This window comes from Terrapene carolina, unplaced genomic scaffold, assembly GCF_002925995.2.
Source record: "Terrapene carolina triunguis isolate 2854851 unplaced genomic scaffold, T_m_triunguis-2.0 Scaffold67, whole genome shotgun sequence".
Classification (NCBI taxonomy): domain Eukaryota; kingdom Metazoa; phylum Chordata; order Testudines; family Emydidae; genus Terrapene; species Terrapene triunguis.
The window spans coordinates 33,909,724-33,933,522 of record NW_020664418.1 but is presented as its reverse complement, the minus strand read 5'-3'; the positions used below and the strand labels follow the sequence as shown (position 1 = coordinate 33,933,522).

Below are 23,799 nucleotides of genomic sequence, written 5' to 3'. Positions count from 1 at the left end.
ACTGATTTGGGGGACAATCAGAAAGCCAAAAGAGGGGAAACTGGGGACACACGGAGTTCCTGCAATCCATTTAGCAAAGCCACAGCTTCAAGCACATCCTTAATTGTCTGTAGATCAAAAGACTGATGGGAGACCCATATTAAGAAGGTGAGATTGTATGGGATGGGATGGAGATGAATAGGTATTGGGTATATTCACTGCTGACCCATCGGTGGGATGTGTTGGAGGATAGTCTCTGATCAAGTAGGTGGCAATACTCATGCCTATAGTAAGTTGTAATGTGAACATGTACAGAAGATCACGCAGTGTTGCAGGCATAAGACATACACATGTACAGCTGCCCCACCCTCATTCACCTGGAGCTTATGGTGTCCTCAGCCATATCTTATGATCATATGAAGCTCTGTAGACAATGTACAATGCAGACGTGTAATTTCAGTACTAGGCCATGCACAGTGATTTTAAAGAAGAGTGGTTGTTACCCTCTCCCTCCACCCACCTACCTCAATTGACTAAAGTCCAATCCTGCTTCCATTGAAGTCAATAGCAAAACTCTTGGGGGCTACCAGACAAGTAGGGTCAAGCCCCAGGAGAATCCAGAGATCCCTGTTACTAGAGCACATTTATAAGCAGCACTGGCTTGCCAAGAAAAATAGTCTCATTTAACTTTGCCTACTTTCCCCTTATCCTGTGCTAGATGATACTATTAATTTAGTAAACTCCCTGATAAAGAAACATGACTACAGCTGTGAAGGAGAGGACAAAATGCGTTGTCTGTGTAAGGTACAAGTTGCAATACAGTTCTTAATAAATTGGCTTTGCTTCATAGCTCAAATCAGCTGTGAGTTTATCATACATACAGAAGCCTATCCTGTCTTGGCTCAGGAATAAGCACATCATATTTACTCATCTATGTGTAAAACGTGCAACAAGAGCTTAAATTGTGAATGCAAAAAAGTTTATTAGCATAAAAAATACATGTCCAGTAATTAACATTAAAACTGTCTCTCAGCATCATGTGTGCTCTCATTACAGATCCAGCATTTGTTTATCAGCTTTAGTTTATTGAGAAACCATACATTTTATGTAAACACATTCACAAGATGAAACTTGCAGACACAGTATCTCAGGTATCACATTGCACACGTGAAGAGTGAAATAAGAGAACCAGTTACAGCAATATAAAAGTGGTCAGTGAAGCATTATACGTTTGATAAAATACTCTAGAAGAGGAAAACATAGTAGAAACTTTTGGAACAAGGGAGGTAAGTAAAAAAAACAGATTTTTTTCAAAGTATAACTGAGGGGATTAATATAATTCTGAAGAATTTCCCTTAATGCTTGTATAATCTAACTAATCTAAAGAGTGTTATACATAATGATGTAATTAGCTGGCTCCATGTAAGCTCTGGGTGGTTAAGTCTGTTTTAATAGTATTAAAAATTGTGATACACACACACACACACACACACACACACACACACACACACACAACACAACACTGAATGGAAAGAAAAATGAATGTTAAACTCAGGTCTAACATTTCTAGCTGCCTTTTTGATAGAATATTAGATAGAGGTAGATGTCTAATATTAGCGGTCAAGCTATTCTAGCAAGAGCCTTAGGTGTATTGTCAAGTTTTTACTTTTGAAGCCATGCTGAAGTGGCTTCACAAACAGAGGAAAATCTTTCAAAAAGCCAGCCAGAAGACCTGTGGTGCTGATGGGAGTAGTTTCAAATGCAGCTGCCTACTATGTATTTAATAAAATCACTTTTTACTTATTAATTAAAAAAACTGAAGAGTGGAGTATCTGTTCAGACCACTGTAAGGGACACCATTGCTTAAGCACTACAGCTCATGCATTTGTTTTAGCAGAAAAGTGGAAATAAGTTTGTTCGTTTCCTATGCTTATTTCACACAAGCTGAACCATGGTTGCTCATCTGGCTGAAGACTAGTCTAAATAAGACTGTAGGGTTCCACGGCGGCGAATGTCACATGTCCAGCAATGGAAACCACCTCCCAAGGAATTGGCATGGCGAATGTTCACTTTAATTGTCGAAATGCCTGTAAGTGAAAAATATCCATTGGAGAACATAAGAAGAAAAGAAAAAAGATTGACATTAGGCACTGGTTAGAATTTTAAACAATGCTCAGAGGTCGCACACGGCTGCACGTGTCTCGTACAAAATATTTCATACCCATTTGTAAAGAATTCCTCTGCTCAGTACTGACTCAACTTCTAGCCAAAGTATAGAAAGCTAGGAACATAGTCTGTTTATTCCAGCCACACCCTCAGGCATATACAGTGCTGGGAGCTGAGACATTGTGTGATATGTGTTATAATGTCCTGGTCAAAAAACAAAAAATCAGCCTTTGTTGTAGGAATGTGAAGAATCAGAAAAGCCAGTATACATTTAGGGCTGTTTTCTACAGGTATCTCAGCATGAGCAATTGGAGTTTAGTAGATACAGAATATGCTCTTTTAAAATAGTGACTTCCTAAAAATCTGATATTCAAAATGTGCTCAGAGCTTACAACACATTTCCTTGGTCCACTGCAAGAGAAAGAGGCAGTTAAACTCATTTCCTGGGAACAAGTCGAGCTTCATTTCATCCCTCATGTCTGAGCTATTGTTCTGTTCACACAAAACACCAAAAGGCAGACTGAGATCAGAGCACAGAAAACTTCTACAGTGTGCATTCTCACACCAGGGATTTCATTAGCTCATGAGTTTGCAGCACTCCGGAGTACTGGCTGCTCAGAAGAGCCGGTTAGGTTGGGTTTTTTCACTGCACCACTATAAAGTAACTGATAGCGAGTTTGTGAACTGGAAATTATTTGTTCTGAGTCCAGCAACTCAGTCAGTAAAGCTTAAGTCTGAAGGATGTATCATTGTTACATCACTGATCTACTAGAGAACATACTCATTTAAAGTGGCACAACGTTTGCTTATAATGTTGTTTGACCATGGGGGCTTGGAACCAGGGTGGGCCGGCAGTCCCCCTATCAGCTCCCCTTCATCCTCCCCCAGAGCCTCCTGCCCGCCGGCGGCCCCATGGATCAGCAACTCCCCCCTACCTCCCTGCGCCTCCCGCCTGCAGCAATCAGCTGTTTCCTGATTCTCATACTGAGTCCTGCTCATATGATCTTTGCTAGCATAACTTCATAGAATCATAGAAACATAGGGCTGGAAGGAAACCTGAGAGGTCAGCAAATCCAGCCTCCTTCACCGAGGCAGGACCAAGCAAATCTAGACGATGCCTGATAGTTGCATGTCCAACCTGTTCTTTAAAACAATGATGGGGATTCTGCAACCACCTTTGCAAACCTATTCCAGGTTTAGCTACCCTTATAGTTAGAAAGTTTTTCCTAAAAACTGACCTAAATTATCCTTGCTGTAGATTAAGCCCATTACTTCTTGTCCTACCTTCAGTGGACATGGAGAACAATTGATCCCTGTCCTCTTTATAACAGCCCTTAACATATCTGAAGACTTATCAGGTCCCCCTTCAGTCGTTTTTTCCCCAAGACTAAATGTGCCTAATTTTTTTAACTTTTTCTCACAGGTTTTCTAAGCCTTTTATCATGTTTGTTGCTCTCCTCTGGACTCTCCAGTTGTAGTGGGATCAGAATTCACTGATCAAATTGAAGCCTTATTTTCCAGCCTGTTTAACAGAAATTAAACAAAAATACAACATACTGAGAGATGAAAAGACACCCTGACAGCGTAAGTCAAAATGCTGTAGTTTTGTCACAATTAAGAAACCGTGAATGCTACTGCAAGTGCTTTGGGGGATAGGATTAAAATTTAAAATGATCTGGACAAACTGGAGAAATGGTCTGAAGTAAATAAGATGAAATTCAAGGACAAATGCAAAGTACTCCTCTTAGGAAGGAACAATCAGTTGCACACATACAAAATGGGAAATGACTCCCTAGGAAGGAGTACTGCAGAAAGGGTCTGGGGGGGTCATAGTGGACCACAAGCTAAATATGAGTCAACAGTGTAACAATGTTGCAAAAAAAGCAAACATCATTCTTGGATGTATTAGCAGCAGTGTTGTAAGCAAGATATGAGAAGTAATTCTTCCGCTCTACTCCGCGCTGATTAGGCCTCAACTGGAGTATTGTGTCCAGTTCTTGGCGCCACATTTCAGGAAAGATGTGAACACACTGGAGAAAGTCCAGAGAAGAACAAAAATTATTAAAAGTCTATAAAATATGACCTATGAGGGAAGATTAAACAAATCCAATTTTTTTCAGTCTGAAGAAGAGAAGACAGAGGGGATATGATAACAATTTTCAAGTACCTAAAAGGTTTTTACAAGGAAGAGGGAGAAAAATTGTTCTCTAACCTCTGAAGATAGGACAAGAAGCAATGGGCTTGAATTTCAGCAAGGGCAGTTTAGCTTGGACATTAGGAAAAACTTCCTTACTGTCAGGGTGGTTAACCACTGGAATAAACTGCCCAGGGAGGTTGTGGAATCTCCATGGTTGGGGATTTTTAAGAGCAGGTTAGACAAACACCTGTCAGGGATGGTCTAGACAATACTTAGTCCTGCCATGAGTGCAGGGGACTGGACTAGATGACCTCTCGAGGTCCCTTCCAGTCCTATGATTCCATGATTAGTTGCCAGCCATCTTCTCACAAGTATAGAATGTGTCTCCAGTGCTTATTGCTAAGATTTAAGTTTCTGCATACCCTTTTTCTATCGTGACTGAAGTACTTGGATTCATTGAATCCATCTCTTCTCTGGCAGCAAATTTTCACAGGCTGTTCCCCATCCCCTTCCTAATAAGCAGTATGCAATAAAATTCATTTTAGGTAATTAGTTTGAGTTCTCTTCTCTTCCACGTGCCAGTAGTTGGAGGAATGAACTTTGCCCTGCTACAGAGTTATTCCCAGAAACTGTCACTCCTGTGACAGCTAACGGAGCTGAAATACCTTTGTCAAGTATTCTCAGCTTGTCTGAAAAGAATTCAAAGTATACAGAATGTTTCAAACTGAAACTCTAAAATTTTTAACGGAGTTTGGCTAGAAAGGATAAATAAGGCTATCGAAATGCATTAATGTCAGTTGTGTGCTCATGTTTTTTACAAAAATCTCTTTAACCATATTCATGTAAGTAAGTGGTGTATCGTAAGTAATTAAATGACCAGTTCTCACTCGTGAATTCAGCAGTTAAGAGAGTTCTTTCATTTAAAGGTACAGTGCTATCTATACTGCCTGTTAAGAGTGCAGCCTTCATTCATAGGTACAAACATAACTGACATCTTAAGATAATCCATTTCAACCTTAGTGTGTAAACAAAATCAGGACATACCTAGATTTTCAAACATCTTCTGAATTGGAGTCTCATTGACATCCACCATCACTCGTTTTTCATCCAGCATTAAGACATTCATGGAGAGCCATTTCGAAGACATCCATAATGGGTGGTCTAAAAGCATTAAAATGGTTCTCTCAATACTGCAGTTATACATTTTGTATCATTTTTGCCTTACACTCTGAAAACCAGCGTGTCTTTAAAAAGAAGCAGCAGCAGCGTGAACTCAACATACCATCCGGGATAAGTGGCAACGGCGGATAAATCACTGTCCAGCCTGCTTTCTTGAAGAATTCAATCTGAAAGATATTCAATTTAAACACTCAGTATTTTATCACTGCCTCCATGCTCTTTTTCATAGCACACCCTCCCTCACCCCAGTTTACCAAACCACGACCCTCTCCTCATTCAAGTTCCTTCTACAAATCCACTTTTCATGTAAGCACAATTACGAATTCTTTCAAAGTTTCATCACTAAAGTACCAGCATTCGTTTTCGTGGATTTTGCATACTACACATATACAGCTTGAGAGAAGAGATTTCATGTAAAAACAATTAGGCCCCACAGATTAAAATGGATTTATGAACGGTGAACGGTATTTCATTGCATATTTTTAGTAGTATTTCTTTTGTGTGTTACTGCACAAAGGACTAGTTATATCAATGAGACTTCTATTTAAGGACATGGAATTTTGCAGAAGAATATACTGCTATTCTTCCTATGAATCATGCTCCACAGAAAACATGGAGCAGGAATAAATTGGTTCCTGGTGCAGCTTATTTAACAAACAGCACCAGTCTATGGGCATCCTAGGGAATAGTTTATTTTTACTACATAATATTTACTCTAACTACACAATGTCTTCCCAAAACAAATGGGACAATTTGGCTAAAGAAAACTCTTGAGATCGACGGATATTTATTAGTCCAGGACACAGAACGGTGCATGCTGGAGGGTGCTTTGGCAGGATCTCCTTGCTAAAAAGGAGCTCTGCTTCTGTACTACATGGGACTGTGTTATACCATCAATATACTCAGCAGAGTTTTCAGAAACAAAGGACAGACATTCCCAGCAAGTGTACTTACATAAACTGACCAAGCCGCACTGCCTCCTCTTGTGGTCAGCATTATGAGTGAAAAAATCCTGCTCCTTCACCTTCCAGTCTTTGTGTGCACATTCATCTCTAGTACACAGGCTTGGCAGTCTATGCTGCAGGAGACTTTGGGAGTGGGGGGGTAGGTGGGGGCCTTCAAATATTGGCAACACATCCTGGTTGTTACTGAGTTTACAGAAGCATTCTAGATTGTAACTCTTTGGGACAGGCATCCGAAGAAGTGGGTTGTAGCCCACGAAAGCTTATGCTCTAATAAATTTGTTAGTCTCTAAGGTGCCACAAGTACTCCTGTTCTTTTTGCGGATACAGACTAACACGGCTGCTACTCTGAAACCTGTCTTTGGGACAGGGGCAGTCTTATCTTTGTTATGTGCCTGTACAGTACCTGGCACAATGGAGTTCTGACTGCAGTCCCCAGGTACTAGCACATTACAAATACGTATGTTATTAAACTGAAGTGTGCCCTCCTTCCCTCTGCCCTTGCACTGGTTAGAAGTATTAACCCCCAATCCCATAACAAAGTATGTGCTGGGTTTCTACATTTGTTCTGGCTCTTTCCCTTCAAAGTCTTTCTCAGAGTTATTTCACAGCTGAATGGGGAAGAGGTTTCTGAGCTCTCTTCCTACTGGTACAGCTTCAGGGACAGTTGACAGACAAGAGGGCTTTTAGAATAAATACAAAGAAAAAATACTCAGCTGAAGAGCTAAGGGGTCCTTAGCCTCTCTCTCTGGACCCAGAAGATGATATAATTAACATGCAAATGCTACAGAAGTAGAATAGCTATTTTAAATATTTGCCTTGAGATTCCATGCTGCCTAATATGCAAGGGGCCACTTTCCTATATTTACAGTCTACCCACATAATAAAAGGGTGACGTTACATGTATCCCACATGTCCTTTCTAAAGGGGGAGGAAGGAGCGGTGCGGGGAGTGAAGAGCTGAACTGGATCATTTTTGTTGTGCTCAGAGGTGGAGTTCCAATGGTAGAGCCAATCAGAATTCAGATTTAAAGTCATACTTCACAGCCACCCAATCACTCTGCAAATCCCTGCTCTCAGATTGACATAGGGCCTCTAGCAGCTAGAGCACAAGAATTTACACAACTGAAAAAGAACCACACAGTTATGAATCAGCAATTGCACAGCAGCCATTTACTCCAGGCAAGCTGACTGCAATATAATTTTGTTTCTTTTCCTCCCCCACACTTTGTTACTGTCTTACCTGGTGGCACGGGCGATCTGGGTTGGACAGCACAAGACCAGGCCCAATGATGTTAAGCGTGGCATCAATGTGCATAGGGTTAGGATCTTTAAAGGACAAAGTATGAACTCTATATTCTGGTGCAAGATGTCTCCGCATCCACTCAATGCCTGAATTGTTGGTGACCTGGAAATGTGACCGATTGTAGATTTGGTTTTAGCTTTATAAGCTACAACATACCGAATATTTGGTCTTGCTTATTTAAAAAATGCTAATTATTTGATATAGTTATTATAAAAACAGTTTGTGCACTAACAACCTATCATGTCAGCTATGCTGCGTTCTCATCTTGCACGTCAGACATCCCGTTTATGTAGGATAACTTTCACTGTCAACTATACTGTTTTACATTTAGAGAAATTCAGTAACTAAAATATCGAGAAATTATAGGAAGCAGACTGTCTACCTGGCTTCTCTGCACAAAAATATCTCTTCCAGCTCTAATGAAGTCAGCAGCATCAAAGCATGGTTCAAATTCTGTTGTCACAAATTTTCCCTGAGCAGCCAGTTTATGTCGGTCTTGTACGGAGCGGATGGGGTAATCCTGGTTGTAAGAGAGAAAACAAAGCAAAGCATGCATAACAAATTTAGCCTGGTTGAATTACTGGTGGGAAAGCTTTGATGCTATAAGTATGTTGGAGTTCAGAAAATAGCTGTGTTTATATTGATATCTGGCATGTTCCTTGAAGTTAATGTGGTTTTCTTGTTTTTGGAGTGAAAACAAAGTAAGCATGAGTGAAGCTCATTGGCATACAGGTTCAAGTAGCTGGAGTAATCAGCAGTGTATCAAGTGCATTCAGGAACAGGTAGTAATTTAAATAAAGAAATACAGTCAATTGTTGTATACAAAAAATGGACTGCCCTTGACGGTGGTTATCTCTGGACTGACATTACCAAACTTTGGCATAGGATGTGGCTCAGTTAACAAAAAGCTCTTGTGTAACTGTCAGCCTAACAAATTGTTGCATACACTGTGTGAGTAAATACCTTGCAGGCTTAAAAGTCTAACGAAGCTGCACTGTGTGCTTTTGTCACATTTTAGACTGGAGAAGCCACAACCCCTCAGCCCCAAACACACAGTACTTTAACCTAGAAGGTAAGACCTTCCAAGATTTTTATAACACTTATAGCATCAAAGAGATATGGTACAATTAAAAACAAATGATGTGAAACTACCCAGAATGGGCATCAAAGGGCCAATGCCTTTGCTGAAAGACAGAATACACCGCAAGGAACAAAAGAAGCTGAATAAATATGCCTTGAAATATGCTGTAAAGGCTGTCTAACCCTGCTCTGGCAGGCCACTAGCACTGAGAAAGCTCCACCCCACAACCAATCGTACCTACTACAATGAGGCATAAGGTAAAAGATTTCTCTTCTGTAGTCAGCCCCAGAATATTCAGGGCTTTAGATAGCTACCAACACTGAGAGCCAGTAGGTAAAACTGACTAGAAATTGGCCTTTGGTGGGGTTTAAGGTAGAAAGGGTCATTGCAGAAAACTTTGAAGGAAAGCAGCTGCACGCTATATTAGCAATTTATAAATAATCTTCACAACATCTCTGCAAGGTAGGGATCATGTTGTCCTCTTTTTACAGATGAGCAAATCATATAACCATTTGGCCTCTATTCCTCAAGACTACAGGAAGAAAGTCAGAATTGCAAGATGAGGCCACTCAAAATACTTCAAGTTCATTTAAGAAAATAAAGACAGCTGTAGCAACATGCCTTCAATGATCTTTTCTTAATGATTTATAGAGTTATAGCCATTAACCAAATCTGCTAATATGGACACTTTCCACTGACTTCTGCTGTATTGTAACTGCAGTAAAGGAGGGCTTAATTACATCCTAAATTAAGACAGAATTCCTTGAGTGTGAGATTTAAGTCATTACACAAAACTCAAAAAGCAAATTATTTCAAAAGTACCAACCAATTTCTTCAGCAAAGAATATTTCGATAAGCTTTTTAATTTTGAACATCTTTCACCTTAATGAACAGAGAAGGGGCCAACGAGCCTTCAGTAAGAGAAAATACAACGGATTATTCTAGCTGGTAAGTGTTGAGGACAAGGCCTGATTCTTTACTCATATCATGCCATATTGTTGTGATTTTAATCAGGTCTGCAGATTTTAGAAGTCCAGATTACTTTTCACCACTTATGCTATTTTTTACATTGCTCTCCCTTTGGATAATAAAAATACACTGGTTCATTTATTTAGCTATAACCACTGTTTCACCTCTAGTTCTCACTTAGGGCAGCTCTTGCTACGGAGTTTGGGCTAAGAACACTGCGTGAGAACATTTAAGCCCCATTTAAGCCTCACCAAACCTCCCCACACACACAACCCAAACCAACAACACTGATTTCTTTTTATTTTCAACATTAAAAGAAATATGTTAATAGTTTTGTAAAGTTTCCCAAACCTAAACTGGAGGCTGAAACTAGCCAACAGAAAATTCTGTGAAAACATCCCCTGATGTTATGAAGACAAGGTGAGAGTGATACCTGGTCATACAGTTCATCAGCCATTGTGGGTTTGGGTGCAGTTGTCCACTTGGCACCCCGGTGGAAGTAGTCTTTGATGACTGGCCTGTATGCTCTGTATTCGAAGAAACGAGCACGCCAAGCCATTGGTGCTTCGATAATTTCATTTCCAACTACCAACAAGATGTCTCTTGGCATGGCAGCATACATACCTACAAGAAAAAAAACCAAACACACATTAGAACTAATTAGGCTATTTGGACAGTTATTCCAGCCTAGGGATGCACGCCTACAATTAAGACAATCACTGCACTCTTGAATGAACTCACACAGGAAAATGATAAAAGACTGTGGATGGTCGCTTTGTGAAAAGTGTTTACTCTATGTCTGACCTATTAGTCCTCATACTCAAAGGAAACCGGCACAACACTTTCAAAAGACAAGCCTGGAGCTTAAATTCATAACTTTGCTGGACATTAAAATCATGGACTGAACAGAGACAATGGATTTATGGTTTATTACAACAATCTGCAACCCAACAACCCCCTCTTTTTGTCCTATGACTGCAAAGGTGTTAATGGGCCACTCTACCTTGAGTGATCCTTTAGAATATGTGCTAACTACTTACTAAACAATCCTCTCCCAGCAGGGGCGGCTCTAGACACCAGCAAAGCAAGCAGGTGCTTGGGGTAGCCCATTTGCAGGGGCGGCAGGGATCAAGCATGGGAGCTGAGAACCAACAGGGGGCCCTGGGAGCTGTAGTTCCTTGGTTAGCTCCCTGCCTATAGAGCCAGCCCTGGAGCAGGGAAAGAACTACATTTCCCAGCATTCCCTTGGCCACTACCAACAGGAAAGAGGGGGCGGGAGTGAGGAAGCTAAGACCTCATGCTGCAGCCTGCTGTGAATGGAGAGCTGCACTGGGAAGGGTAGGGATACCATATTTTAACATTCAAAAAATAGGACACTTCACGGGGAGGGAGGGTAGCCCCACCCTGCCACCATCCACTCCCTCCGACTACCCCCCACAGAAACCCCAACCCATCCAACCCCCCTGCTCCCTGTCCCCTGATCACCCCCTCCCAGGACCCCTGCCCCAACTGCCGCCCAGGACCCCACCCCCTATCTAAGCCCCACTGGTCCTTGTCCCCTGATTGCCCCCTCCCGGGACCCCCCCCCAAGAGTGGAACAAAAGAATAATAAAGGCACCTCAACTTTTCCTCATTTATGTAGGACAGTCTTATAATATGCATTCAGATATCCTACAATCACACAAGCTGAAAATTGTTCCATTTTACTGCAGTTCTGTAACCATATGGGAACCAATCCTGTCTGTGTTCTGTGCACATCTAAAATTCCTGCTGAATGACCTGCCCTGGGAGCGAGTTACCAGTGACCCAGGGCTGCAGTGGAAGGAGAGTGCAGGTCGGAGGGGGGGGGGAGTCGGGGGGGGGGGGGGGGGGGGGGGGGGGGGGGGCGAGGAGCCCAGGGCTGGGACAGGGGGCAGCCAAAATTTTTTTTGCTTGGGGTGGCAAAAAACCTAGAGCCGGCCCTGTTTCCCAGCCCTGAAGCAGAGCTCCGTCTGGCTTGAAAGCATGTCTCTCCTCAACAGAAGTTGGTTGGATAAAAGATATTACCTTACTGCTCTGGGACTGACACAACTACACTGCATGCTACAAACAAGAATGTCTATCATTTGAAAAAAGACAAGATCGTTTAAAAAATAAAAACCACTTTTTTTTAAAATTTACTGTTACCACACCTAAAATTACTAGAATTGAAAGATTAGAGTAACATTTCTCTAATCTTTCAGTGTGTTCACTTTCTCCACTGGATGACACTGTGGGCCGTCATTTTTTACTGTTGCTCCTATTTGTGTGGGCTTTCAAACAGCCACAAAGAATTTTTTTTTAAACTATAAAAATTGGAAGGGCAACTCCTGATTATTTTTCCCCGGGGATCTCTCAAAAGCCTGCTACCCCATCCCACAGTAAAATGGAAAGGATCTACCTCCTTGGCCTAGGTGCCCAACAGATACATTGTAAGTACCTCAGCTGGAGAATGCTATTTACCTGTAGACTCAAAGTCAGGTGTTTTATATTTGACTGACCAGTCAATTGGCTCAGGCCTCTTGACAATTACTCCTTCCATTTTCAGAATATTGCACATTTCTTCAATTTCAGCAATAGCCTTTTTTAAGTGATCTCTGGGGAAGCTCTGTCCTCCAAACTTCTGATAGAATTCCCAGTTCTTTTCATATGTGTTGGCCTGAAAATAAAAGACGACAGAGAAGTGGCCATAATAACACTGTGATATCTGGTTATACTTTATACCAGGGGTGAACAAATTTTTTGGCCCGAGGGCCACACTGGGGTTGCAAAACTGAATGGAGGGCTGGGTAGGGAAGGCTGTGCCTCCCCAAACAGCCTGGCCCCCGCCCACTATCTGACGCCTCCCACTTCCTGCCCCCTGACTGCCCCCCTCAGAACCCCTGACCCATCCACACACCCCCGCTCCTTGTCTCCTAACCGCCCCCTCCCGGGACTCCTTGTCCCCTAACCGTCCCCAGGACCCCACCCCCTATCCAACCCCTCCTGCTCCCAGTCCCCTGACTGCTCTGAGCCCTATCCACACCCCCACCCCCTGACAGGCCCCCTGGGACTCCCACGCTTATTCAACCCCCCTGTCCCCTGACCGCCCCCCAGAACCTCCGCCCCATCCAACCACCCCCTGTCCCCTGACTGTCCCCCGGGACCCCTTGCCCCTTATCCAACCCCCCGGCCCCCTTACCATGCTGCTCAGAGCAGCATGTCTGGCAGCTATGCCGCCTGGCCAGAGGCAGACACACTGCCATGCTGCTTGGCGGGAGCGCGCAACCCCACCGCCCATAGCGCTACCCGCGTGGTGGTATGGCTGCAGGGGAGGGGGGCAACGGGAGAGGCGCCGGGGGCTAGCCTCCCCGGCCGGGAGCTCAAGGGCTGGGCAGGATGGTCCCGTGGGCCAGATGTGGCCTGTGTGTCATAGTTTGCCCACCTCTGCTTTATACAGTGCAGTTGATTGTGGTATTTACACATTACTGTTCTTGTGAAAGGTTTCTCAACCTTGTTCCTCTATTGACTCCACATTCGCCAACTCGTATCCCTCATCTGTGCCTCAAAATGCTTTGCAGCTATTTCTGCAATACTTCAGAGGAGGCACAGAAATAATTGTCAGTGGTTTACAGGACCCTCTAGCATCTAGGGACTCGAGACAAGGGAATAGGAGAAGGCTCATGACTGCAGATAATGCCACTAGGGCAAGAGTTGGCAGCGCTTAAGACGTGTATAATATTTTAAATACTATTTGTGTGTACAGTTGATGTGGTTTGTGCATCTATGTTCTATGGCCTGCCATTTGCACACGTCAGTTCTTGAAAAGCGAAGACCACTTTTTGGCAATCTGCCTCTGAATGGTCAGTGAGGTGCGTGTCTCAGCCAACAGTTACATCTGTGTCTGGAGTTAAATTTCAGTAGTACATATTGAGAAGGTTCAGACATGCAGAAGATAAATAGCTCCAACACCAGTTACAGTCTGCATGTACCGTCTGCTGCCAAGATTGAGAGATCTACAAATAGCAGAAAGAGACCTGAGAATAAGAGTGGCCTGGAATGTGACAAGAGCACAAATTTCTTCACAACCTGCAAGTTCAGCGTTTATCTTTCAGAGAGAATTTTCAAACTATTTCATCCATTCATCTTACAGCTCTTTATACAGATGTGTCCGCTCCATGTGACCTTATTACTTGTCGCCATAAAAGGAGACCAGTAATCTAAGTAGAGAAATACTTCCCTCTACTCAGAAAGCGTTCCCCTCAGAGTGACCTCCAGAGCCAGCAGACTAAGCAATTGCTTAGGGCCCGAGCAGCTCAAGGGACCCACTACTTCACTACTTGCTTTTTATTATAAGAACTTGCCTGTTTTGGGGGGGGGGGGGGCAAAAATATTCAGCACCGCACTGGCCGACCTCACTGGTTGTCCTGACTAAAGCCAGATACCAAAGAATAAATAACTCCATCTCTGTGTTATGGCAATCGGAGTTCAGTCCTGACGCTTTCATCCACACCATCTGTTACCATTTTTCATTTTACAAACATCTCTCAACCACATGTCTGAAATCTAAGATTCTCTCAGAGTAGGAGCACCAAGACTGAGGGTTTTGAAAAAATATTCACTCCACTGAAAGAAAGAACATTGTACTGGGGTTCACTTTTCTTTCACATATGCAAACACGTGTGTCTGCCACAGATAGGGGCACTCTGTACAGGTGCAAAAACCAAAGAACTGATTTGAAAAGCTGTAGTGGCAGTTGTGTGTCTGAACAAAGACTTGAACCCTACGTGAGTGCAAAATGAAGTGACTAAGAGCAGACATCCTTCTAAATTGCTTTTTTATGATTACTTAACATTTATTCTCCAGCATTGCCCAAATGCCCATGCCAAGACAGGGGCCTCATTATGCTAGACACTGTGCCAACACACAAGACATGAAACTCCACCCTGACGAGTTTACAGTTTAAGAAGGCCCAACAGACAAACAGTCATACAATGACCTGGAGGGGAAATGCCAGTAGTACAGGTTTTGTTACTTGTTCAACTGACTTACTGTGCTCCCCTCTACCTTGTTCACCCCACAGAAATTTTTATTTTAAATTTTCTTTTATTCCATTCAGCCACCCCATCTCATAGTCTCTCACTTCAATACTGAGTGTTATAGACTAGTTCTGTTGATGTTGGGGATTCCAAAAGCGTCCTGAGGGCTGATAGTCGGCTCCTCCAGTGGGGCAGAAGGGGATTTATGCCCATACTTTGGGGAAAGAAAACTGTTCTGGAGGGGGAAGAAGCAGAAGGTTAATTCACTTCCACTTGTCAGACCCAGATTAAGACAGACACTATAGCCATGTGCCTGGAGCCCCTGAGTCTGTGATGATTTTGAAGTCTCTCAGCTTTCATTTTAGAAGGATTGTGTTTCTAGCCCTCATGATGGTGAAGAAAAGCTAGAAAACATGACCAGAGGATCACTGGTGCAGTGGTGTCTGCGTCCGTCTGCAGACAGCCTGAAACAACAGCTATGAGGGGTGTGAACTGCCCTATTGATCTAACAAGGCTGTTAACTCTGAAACCCACTGCTTGGAGAGGACTCTGCCTATGCAGTAAGGGACTGTATGTATGGGGCCCTCACAGCTGCCAATCCGTTGTGGCTCTTCTGGAGTGGTGTCAGGAGAGGTCACGCAGAGAGGAGTAGGTGGGAGCTGGGACCTCCCTCCTCTGCACAAGGCTCCAGCTCCCCTGCACACAGGGAACAATGTTCATGGGATACAGGAGCTCCAGTCTACCTGAACAGGAGTGACAGTGAGCCCGCCCTCCTCAACAGTCCCTACCACTGCCTCCCCCAAGGAGCAGCAGGGCCACAGCGGGCAGGGTACAGACTTGAGATGGGGCTGTGACCACACTGCGGGGAATAGGCAATGGTGCCCATTGGAGGCTTGCCAGACTGACTTTAGCCAAGAACGCTCTGCCTGCCTACTGACTCCTGCAATGGACCTATGGCAGTGAAGGAAAAATCCAGCCACTCACAAGGAAGTGTTAAAATTGTATGTGTCCAAACACACCACCCAATTCCCGGGTACGGAAGGGACAGAGGCCTCTGCAGGGCCACCCTGCCCACTGGTTCAAGCAGCTCCTCTTGCTTCCTTTTGTGAGCAAAGCTATTTTCTTTTCCAGGCAAGGTCTGGGTAATCTGATCACCTCTCAGGCTTTACCAGCTGTCCAGAAGACACGTGTTGATCATGTGAAGTGCTCAGCATTCCAATGGAATCCAGTTCAGTTAACAAGACAAGTTTGTCATACAGGATACATGCAAGTTATTTCCAGAGCCACCAAGAATATATCTGGGCACAATGAAGACTAGCCCCTTGCCCCTTTTCCCCTGCTATACATTCAGTCTCACTCTGTTTCCCTCTCTCCCCTTCCCTTGCCAAGAAATAACAGAACAGATCTATGATCGTGGATCACCACACTGATAGCATAATCTGGTTGCAAAACTGGATTAACTGGCCTAGGAAAGATCACCTTAGTGTAAAGATGATCCTGCAGTGACACACACACCATCCCTGCTCTCAGCATAGCTGGGGAAAAGGGTGCATGGCAGGGATGTCCCTATACCTCCTTCCTTCTTCCTCCTCCACTGATTGGCCAACTGAGTGGGGGTTTTGGGAGGCAGGGTGGGTTGGCTCACCCACTTGGTGGCGGGGGCCCACAAATACATTTTCTGCTCTAGTCAGCAAGCAACACAGCTAGAGCCACTCCTGCCTTCCAGTCCAGTCAGACATTGTTACCTGTGAGCTACACTGATCTTTATGCTTCCCACGATACAGCCCAAGAAGCAAGAAGTATGGTTCACAGGCAGGACAATCTTAATAACCATATCAGAAGAACCTGAATAGCTTCTGCCTCCTGAGCTCCTCTACATCTCCCCGCTTTCACACTCACCCTGGTACTGACAAAGGGTTCACTATTGGACACAACGCATCCCATGAAGTTTTGAATCTTATCCTTCATGGGAGACTGCGGCCATCTTAAGCACATAGGACCCAAGATTCTGCCTTCCATCAGCAGCCTTGCCTGTTTAAATTTCCCTTCCCTGCTACCAAGTTTGAAATGGAAGAGTAATTCTTATGCTAACCATATTACAAGACAAGTGACATGCAGATGAAGCAGCTATACCTTCTTACTTCTGGCTACCTACATATAAGCTAGGATACTTCAGTAGAGCCTGAAAGAGTCACTGCTATAATGTTAAAAATGTTCCTTATTGTAGTTTACCAAAATTCTATTAAACTGCCCTATATTTCCTTCACACTGTCAGAACCTGTTTAAAGAGAAGCTCTATCCCAGGGGTCGGCAACATTTGGCACACGGCTCGCCAGGGTAAGCACCCTGGCGGGCCGGGCCAGTTTATTTACCTGCTGACACGGCAGGTTCGGCCGATCGCAGCCCCCACTGGCCGCAGTTCACCGTCCCGGGCCAATGGGGGCGGCGAGAAGCGGTGTGGGCGAGGGATGTGCTGGCCGCGGCTTCCCGCTGCCCCCATTGGCCCGGGACGGCAAACCGCGGCCAGTGGGGGCCGCGATCGGCTGAACCTGCCACATCAGCAGGTAAATAAACTGGCCCGGCCCGCCAGGGTGCTTACCCTGGCGAGCCGCATGCCAAACGTTGCCGACCCCTGCTCTATCCTTTCTAAGCATCTTTCTCCTACCAGATTTAGTGCTGTCAGAGCCAACATTTGACATCACTTCCTGTGTAGCAAACTGTGGTTTCTAAACGTGGTATTGTGACCTCGCTAATGACTCCAGCTGGAGAAATTTATATTTACTTACTTACCTGATAAGCAGGGGCGGCTCTAGCTTTTTTGCCACCCCAAGCACGGCAGGCAGGCTGCCTTCAGGAGGTCCCTGGTCCCGCGGATTCGGCAGCATGCCTGCGGGAGATCCGCCGGTCCTGCGGCTTCGGTGTACCCGCCGCCGAATCCGCGGGACCGGCGAACCTCCCACAGGCATGCCGCCGAAGGGACCAATAGGGCTGCCGCCCTCGCAGGGACCAATAGGGCGCCCCCTGTGGCTTCCCGCCCCAGGCATGCGCTTGGAGTGCTGGTGCCTGGAGCCGCCGCTACTGATAAGCAATAAACGGGGAAGTACATTACTGGTGAAAGTCTATTTTAAATATTCATATTGAGTAAAAAAGGAATATAATTTAATACATTTACATCAAATACGTAACTAGATATGAAAGGTAATGTTCTCCAGTTATATGTTCAAACTAGCAATGAAGATTGGAGAGAGAGACAGAGACAGAGAGACAGACATTCCATAAAGAGGAAAGAGACTAATGTCAAAATAATGCAAAAGCTTGTTAATACAATATTTTATAATTAGCACAAAGTGAAATCTTTCTTCTCTACTTAATAAAGATATATCAGAGAGCTGTAACAAGGCCTCTTTACTAAGAATTCATTTTTTCACAAAATAGACAACAAAATATTTACTAGCATATGCTGAAGTATAAAATACTTGTATAGTTCAAATATTAGTTTAAGACTGAATTACAACACACCATCACATTCAGGATGTGAGGTTGTTGTTTTTTTTAAATTCACAAAGGATCTCCCTGTCATTAGTGTGAATTAGCAAATCTGTCGGATTACACTTCTAACGCTATCCCAAATGTGGCACTGATGCTTATGGAGATCCTTCCACATGCTTTATACCACCCAGATGCTCATTCAGTGCCAACTCTAATTATATTCATCTCAGACATGTACTGGTACCATGCTTCTATTCATTCTTTCCTCCTTCTTATGCCATGCACATCATTTACAGATTACAGCCAAAAGACTGGCGTGAGTGCCAAAAGCAAGCCTCACGAATTGCAATAGGATACAGTAACTGCAGCCATGGTTTACTGCATAACTATTTCAAATAAGTAGTTTGCATGAATATTTGAGACACAATATATCATCAGCTGAACTGCAGTGAGGAAAGAGAAACTTTTGAAGCAAAATATATGTGCGTAAATGTGTCTTACTTGGAGTTCTGTATTCGCTCACTAGACGTGTTCCAGATACTCTTGCAGTTTTCCCAAGTGGGTTTTAAGCCCCATTGTCTTCCCTTTGCAGAGTAGTCTTATTACACTATACTGTAAATTTATTGAAGGTAGCAGTGTTATGAAAGTTGCCTATGTTCTATGAGGACTTGTTTAAATACACGGAACTATGAGGCTTTTCAGAATATCAGGCCAATGAATGCTTCCAACAACATACGGTATGTATGTCTGCACTTCCTCCAGAGAATGTAGTACTTTAACCAAAGATGTGACATTTTTGAGTTAAGGGTGAAATTCTACACTTGACATAACTCACTGTGCTATAGATATTGCAGCTGACACAAGGAGCAAATTGTTAACTAAAACTAAATGCTCAAGCAAACACTAGAACTGGGTTAAAATGTAGTAGTAACAATAGCACGTTTTTAATATTTACCAGCCTTAGAAATACAGTAGTTTTAATGAAGTTAAGGGGATTTGGCAAGTGTTGAGAGGGTAGAATTTTGCCCATAATATCAGAAGTCAGCAACAAAACTTTTCTTTGTGCCCTTTTTCTTTTACATTATAAATAGCATGTTCTGATTTCCTTCTTTTCCTGGAAGACTGGTAATCTTTTGGAGAGCCAGAAATGGGATATCAAAGCTGAAGAACTGGAAGCTGCTGGTCTCCGTGGATGAAATCCAAGCCCCATTCAAGCCAATGGCAACATTTCCATTAACCAGTCAGTGGGGCCAGGGTTTTACCCCAAGAGTCTAAATGATAGGAGACAGGCAGCGAATGAATCTTATGTTTGGAGGTGGGGGAGGAGCATTCTTTACAATTCTCCTGAAACCTGATGATCTAATCTCTAAACTCCATTTCTGGAAGATTAAAAACCTTTTCATTCCACTTTCAAAATAAGTAAGTGAGCAGAAATCCTGTTAAAAATTTGGCATCTGCAGTAGTTTAATTCTTCTTTTAAAAACATTTCAGTTCATTTGTAATTAATGGAAGATTTTAAACATATACACCAAAAAATAAGTTGAAATAAAGCACCTGAAAATAGAACTAAATTTGAGAGCCAGGGGTTGGATCAGGTTTGTTCTGCAACCTTAATTCAAAATACACTTGGAAAACAGACGTTTCCATACATTGTTGTATCTACTGTCTGGGATTTCCAATGATGAGCTTTCTATTCAAATAAAACAATCCTCCTAACTTGCAGCTAGAACTTTATACTCTGTCTCAAAGCCTAGAGTGTCAGTGGCCAGATTGGCTAGGTCTATAAGCCATGCACTCAGCCAGAAGGAGCAGAAGGCAGATGCACCTGCCCAGAAGAACCTTCTTCATCTATGCTTTCCTCTGGCCTAACTTATACTGCAGAAACTACCTTACTAATTCTACTAGGGAGTATGTCAGAACAGAAGTAGGATCAAAACCCAAACCCATACAGCCACAATACTGAAAAATACTGAACTTTTATGTACACAGTTCTGGATGCTGCCTGAATCCTTATCACATGGCTGTTTTGAAGACAGTACATATAACTCTAGTATGATGCCCTGACTAGTCCAGAATCAGGAAGTAAATGAGAACCTAATTACACTGGGTTATGTTAACAAGCAAGTGGCAATACAGGTGTTTATTCTTAGCACATGCCTTTGGCCAAAGAGTAAATGAGGGTCATCGGTAGAAGACAAGAAAAAGGTAGCTTTCGAACTTTCTACAACCTTAGTTCATTTCCAGACTGTGCACAAGAGACTTGAATAATGCACATAATAATCAAGCTAATAACTGTCACAATTTTTATCAACTCTAGAATTTGAGTTAAAAATATGTAGTCGTTCTAGTAGCAGCACTTTGGTTAAACATTGGTATTAAGGTATTTTGAACTCTACTTTTAAAATTATTTGTGTAAACTCTATGTATTCATGTACCTGCAAACTAAAAGAAATTTTATACGTAAAAAGGCATTTTGTTTTTTTCAATATAAGAATTTTACCTTAACCTCCACAGAAAAAGGAGGGACCCAGGCATTTTCAGCTCTCCCCACAATTACTTCCTCCAGGGGGTCCCATTCATTGTATGAGCTGACAGGGCAGTCCTCTGGAACAGGGGCAGTGGCCTTATGGTCATCAACAGCACAGGAATTCTGGGAGGCAGCAGCTGCCTGGGTGCTCTGGAAAGTTCGCTGCACCCATCCTGTAAAGGATCTTCCAAGCTTAAAGGGGGAGGGAGAGGGGAAAAAAATAAACTCTAACACACAACTCTATCACAAAAAGAAGAGGAGAATTAAGTACCCAGTGTATTTTACAGAATATTTTCACTGTACTGTGCTTTACCCAAAAGGCTTTTTACACCTTAAAGGCTCTTTATTACAGCTACTCCACTGTAATCTTAAAGGACATTTCACCTTTAAAGAAAAAAACACCCATGTTAGACAATGGTTAACTGTTTAATGGTCCAGCTTCAACAGTTACAGCTAATTTGGTTCATAAAGGCAGGAATAGGACTGATGAATGGGGCAAAGTTACCTTTTCAACAGCTGCTATAGCGCCTGTTTCACTAATTCGGATTGTATGTGCACTGCAGAACTGGGGACGACTGGGAATGTAAAGTACTGGGATTTGGGCACAATACAAATAAGGCTTTTCAAAGCTGCAAGTGAAATTGTAGCAAATTAAGCATAGTCCATTAATTGTGTTAGTGCCACATCAAAACGTGGACTATTGTAGCTAGAAAACAGAAAGCAAAATTTATAATCTGAAAAACTAGCTCCCCACCCTCCAAAGATTTACATAGAAACGTCAGTCACATTAGCCTGGACCCTGCATACTAAAATTTAGCTAGCACTAATACCTGGCTCTCCTAGATTCCCACTGCCTCTCCCCTACACTCACAGTGCTCTAAGCAATTCCCTAGCCACCTAAACCCCATTAGTTGAACTAGTCCCCTGGATGGATTCCCAGAGCCCCAGCTGTTCACTTACCAGCTGCTGGGAAACACTAGCCAGCCAGTCAGACTATTCCTGCCATAGCAAACACATCAAGTGTGGCAGAGCCTGCGGGGGGCTGCTAATGTTCACACATACCCCATTACAGGGCAGGGGGTCTGGGTGGCTACTGGATCAGCACAACCCCTCCTCCCTCCTCAGCCCAAGGCACCTTGCAGGGTGGGAATCGGGCTCCCAGCTCCATCGGGCGACAGGGTCATTGCCTTGCGGCTGGTTAAGCCAGGCTGCTCCAAACCAGGTTAGCTCAGTGTAAGGCTCTGGTCCAGGGGGTCTTCTCTCCCTAACCCGAGTAGCTCAGCCCCTGCAGGCAGTGAATGGAAACGGGGCTCTCTGCTCAAGGACCGGGAGACCCAGTGATAACCAGGGGGGCTCCGCCCGACTCCTAAGGGGAGGAAGGAGGCTTCCTCCCAGCCAGAGGGATGCGGCTGGTCTAAGAACCATGAACCGGCTGGGTTCAAGGGGAGCGCTCACTGCTCCTACTATGCGTACCACGCTAGCGCCCCCAATAGCCTGCCCAGAGCCCCCTTCTGCACCCCTCCAATAGCCCCAGGACGGCTCCATAACCCCTAGAGCATCCTTCTGCACCCCCACCAGAGTCCACAAAGTTCCCCCTTCTGCACCACCAATAACCCCCAGAGCATCCCCAGTAGCCCCCAGTGCACCCTTCTGCACCCCAATAACCCCCAGAGTGCCACCAGTAACCCCCAGTGCCCCCTTCTGCACCCCAATAACCCCCAGAGCACCCCCAGTAACCTCTAGTGCCCCCTTCTGTACCCCCACCACAGCCCCAAAGTGCCCCTTCTGCACCCCAATAACCCCACCTCACCCCAATAACCCCAAAATGCCCCCTTCTGCACCCCAATAACCCCCAGAGCACCACCAGTAACCCCCAGTGCCCCTTCTGCACCCTCAATAACCCCTAGCGTGCCCCCAGTAATCCCTTAGTGCCCCCTTCTGCACCCCCTATGACCCCACAGGACCCCCAATAACCCCATAGTGCCTCCTTCTACAGCACCCCCCCAATAACCTCCACCTATCTCTAGGGCAGCGCCCCCATAGCACCCAGTCTCCGCACACAGCCCACCCAGGGAGCCGCCTCTGCATCCCCAGCTCACACCCTGCACCGCGGTCCCCGGACTCCGCACTGCAGCAGGGGTGGGCGGGCTCGGTACCCACCTGGGACCCGATGTAATGCGCCGCCTCGGCCCCCCTGCTCCCTCCGCGCAGGCACCGCACTCGCAGCATCGCTCCGGAGCTGGCAGCAGGAACGACCCCAGCCCTTGCGCAGCACCCAGCGAGGGACCGAGCCGCTCCCCCCGGCCTTTATATCAGCTCCCGCAGCCCCCCGCCTCCCGCTCCCTCCCTATTGGCTGCCGCCGGGCCGGCGGGCAGAGCGGCCCCCGGCTCCTTCCCTTTGTGCAGCCGGGCTGCAGAGGGGGAGCAACATTAACCGGGGAGAGGAGGGTGCAGAAGTGGCCGTTCCAACCTTCCCTGCCAGTCCCAGTGCACATCTCTTTAGCCCAAGCACTAACAGCACCCGCTCCTTAGTCACTAGGGTTTCGGGTGCTTGGTGCTGTCCCAAGATGAAACGTAGCCCCTGTGATCAATGTTATCCAGCCCCTTTTCAATCCCTATGGTTTCTCTGGATGGTATCTTCCCCACAGCTTGATTGACAATACATTGGTTTGTTTCACTTCAACTAATATGTCCTGGCCAAATATTTTGATGGGGGGGTGGGGGGGGGGGAAGAGGAGGAACCTCTGGTCTGTTGTCATTCTGCTCCTCTTTGCAATTTCATACACTTTCCATAGTCTCTCATTCTAGTCTCTACCTGATCAACTAATACCAGCGCTCTTAATTAGAGCTGTCATGGATAATGGAGGATTCTGAGATTTCAAATCTATTTGTTTTTGTTCTAATTAGGAACAAAACCCGAAAAGGCTGTAATGCTCTGCAAAAGAAAATTCTGGGGGGAAAAAAAACTA

The 23,799-nt window shown here is 44.5% G+C and overlaps 1 protein-coding gene across 1 annotated transcript; it reads right to left on the bottom strand.

Moving 5' to 3' along the window:
- Positions 1-936: 936 nt before the first annotated feature.
- On the bottom strand, positions 937-23,105 carry GATM (glycine amidinotransferase). Its single transcript, XM_024203099.3, has 9 exons — positions 22,991-23,105; positions 20,804-21,022; positions 12,260-12,455; positions 10,212-10,402; positions 8,111-8,248; positions 7,666-7,830; positions 5,565-5,628; positions 5,327-5,443; positions 937-2,066 (listed from the first exon to the last, which is right to left on the bottom strand). The coding sequence occupies exons 1-9, from the start codon at positions 23,057-23,059 to the stop codon at positions 1,954-1,956; spliced, it is 1,272 nt and encodes a 423-aa protein (XP_024058867.1). The 5' UTR covers positions 23,060-23,105; the 3' UTR covers positions 937-1,953.
- Between the last annotated feature and the right edge of the window lie 694 nt (positions 23,106-23,799).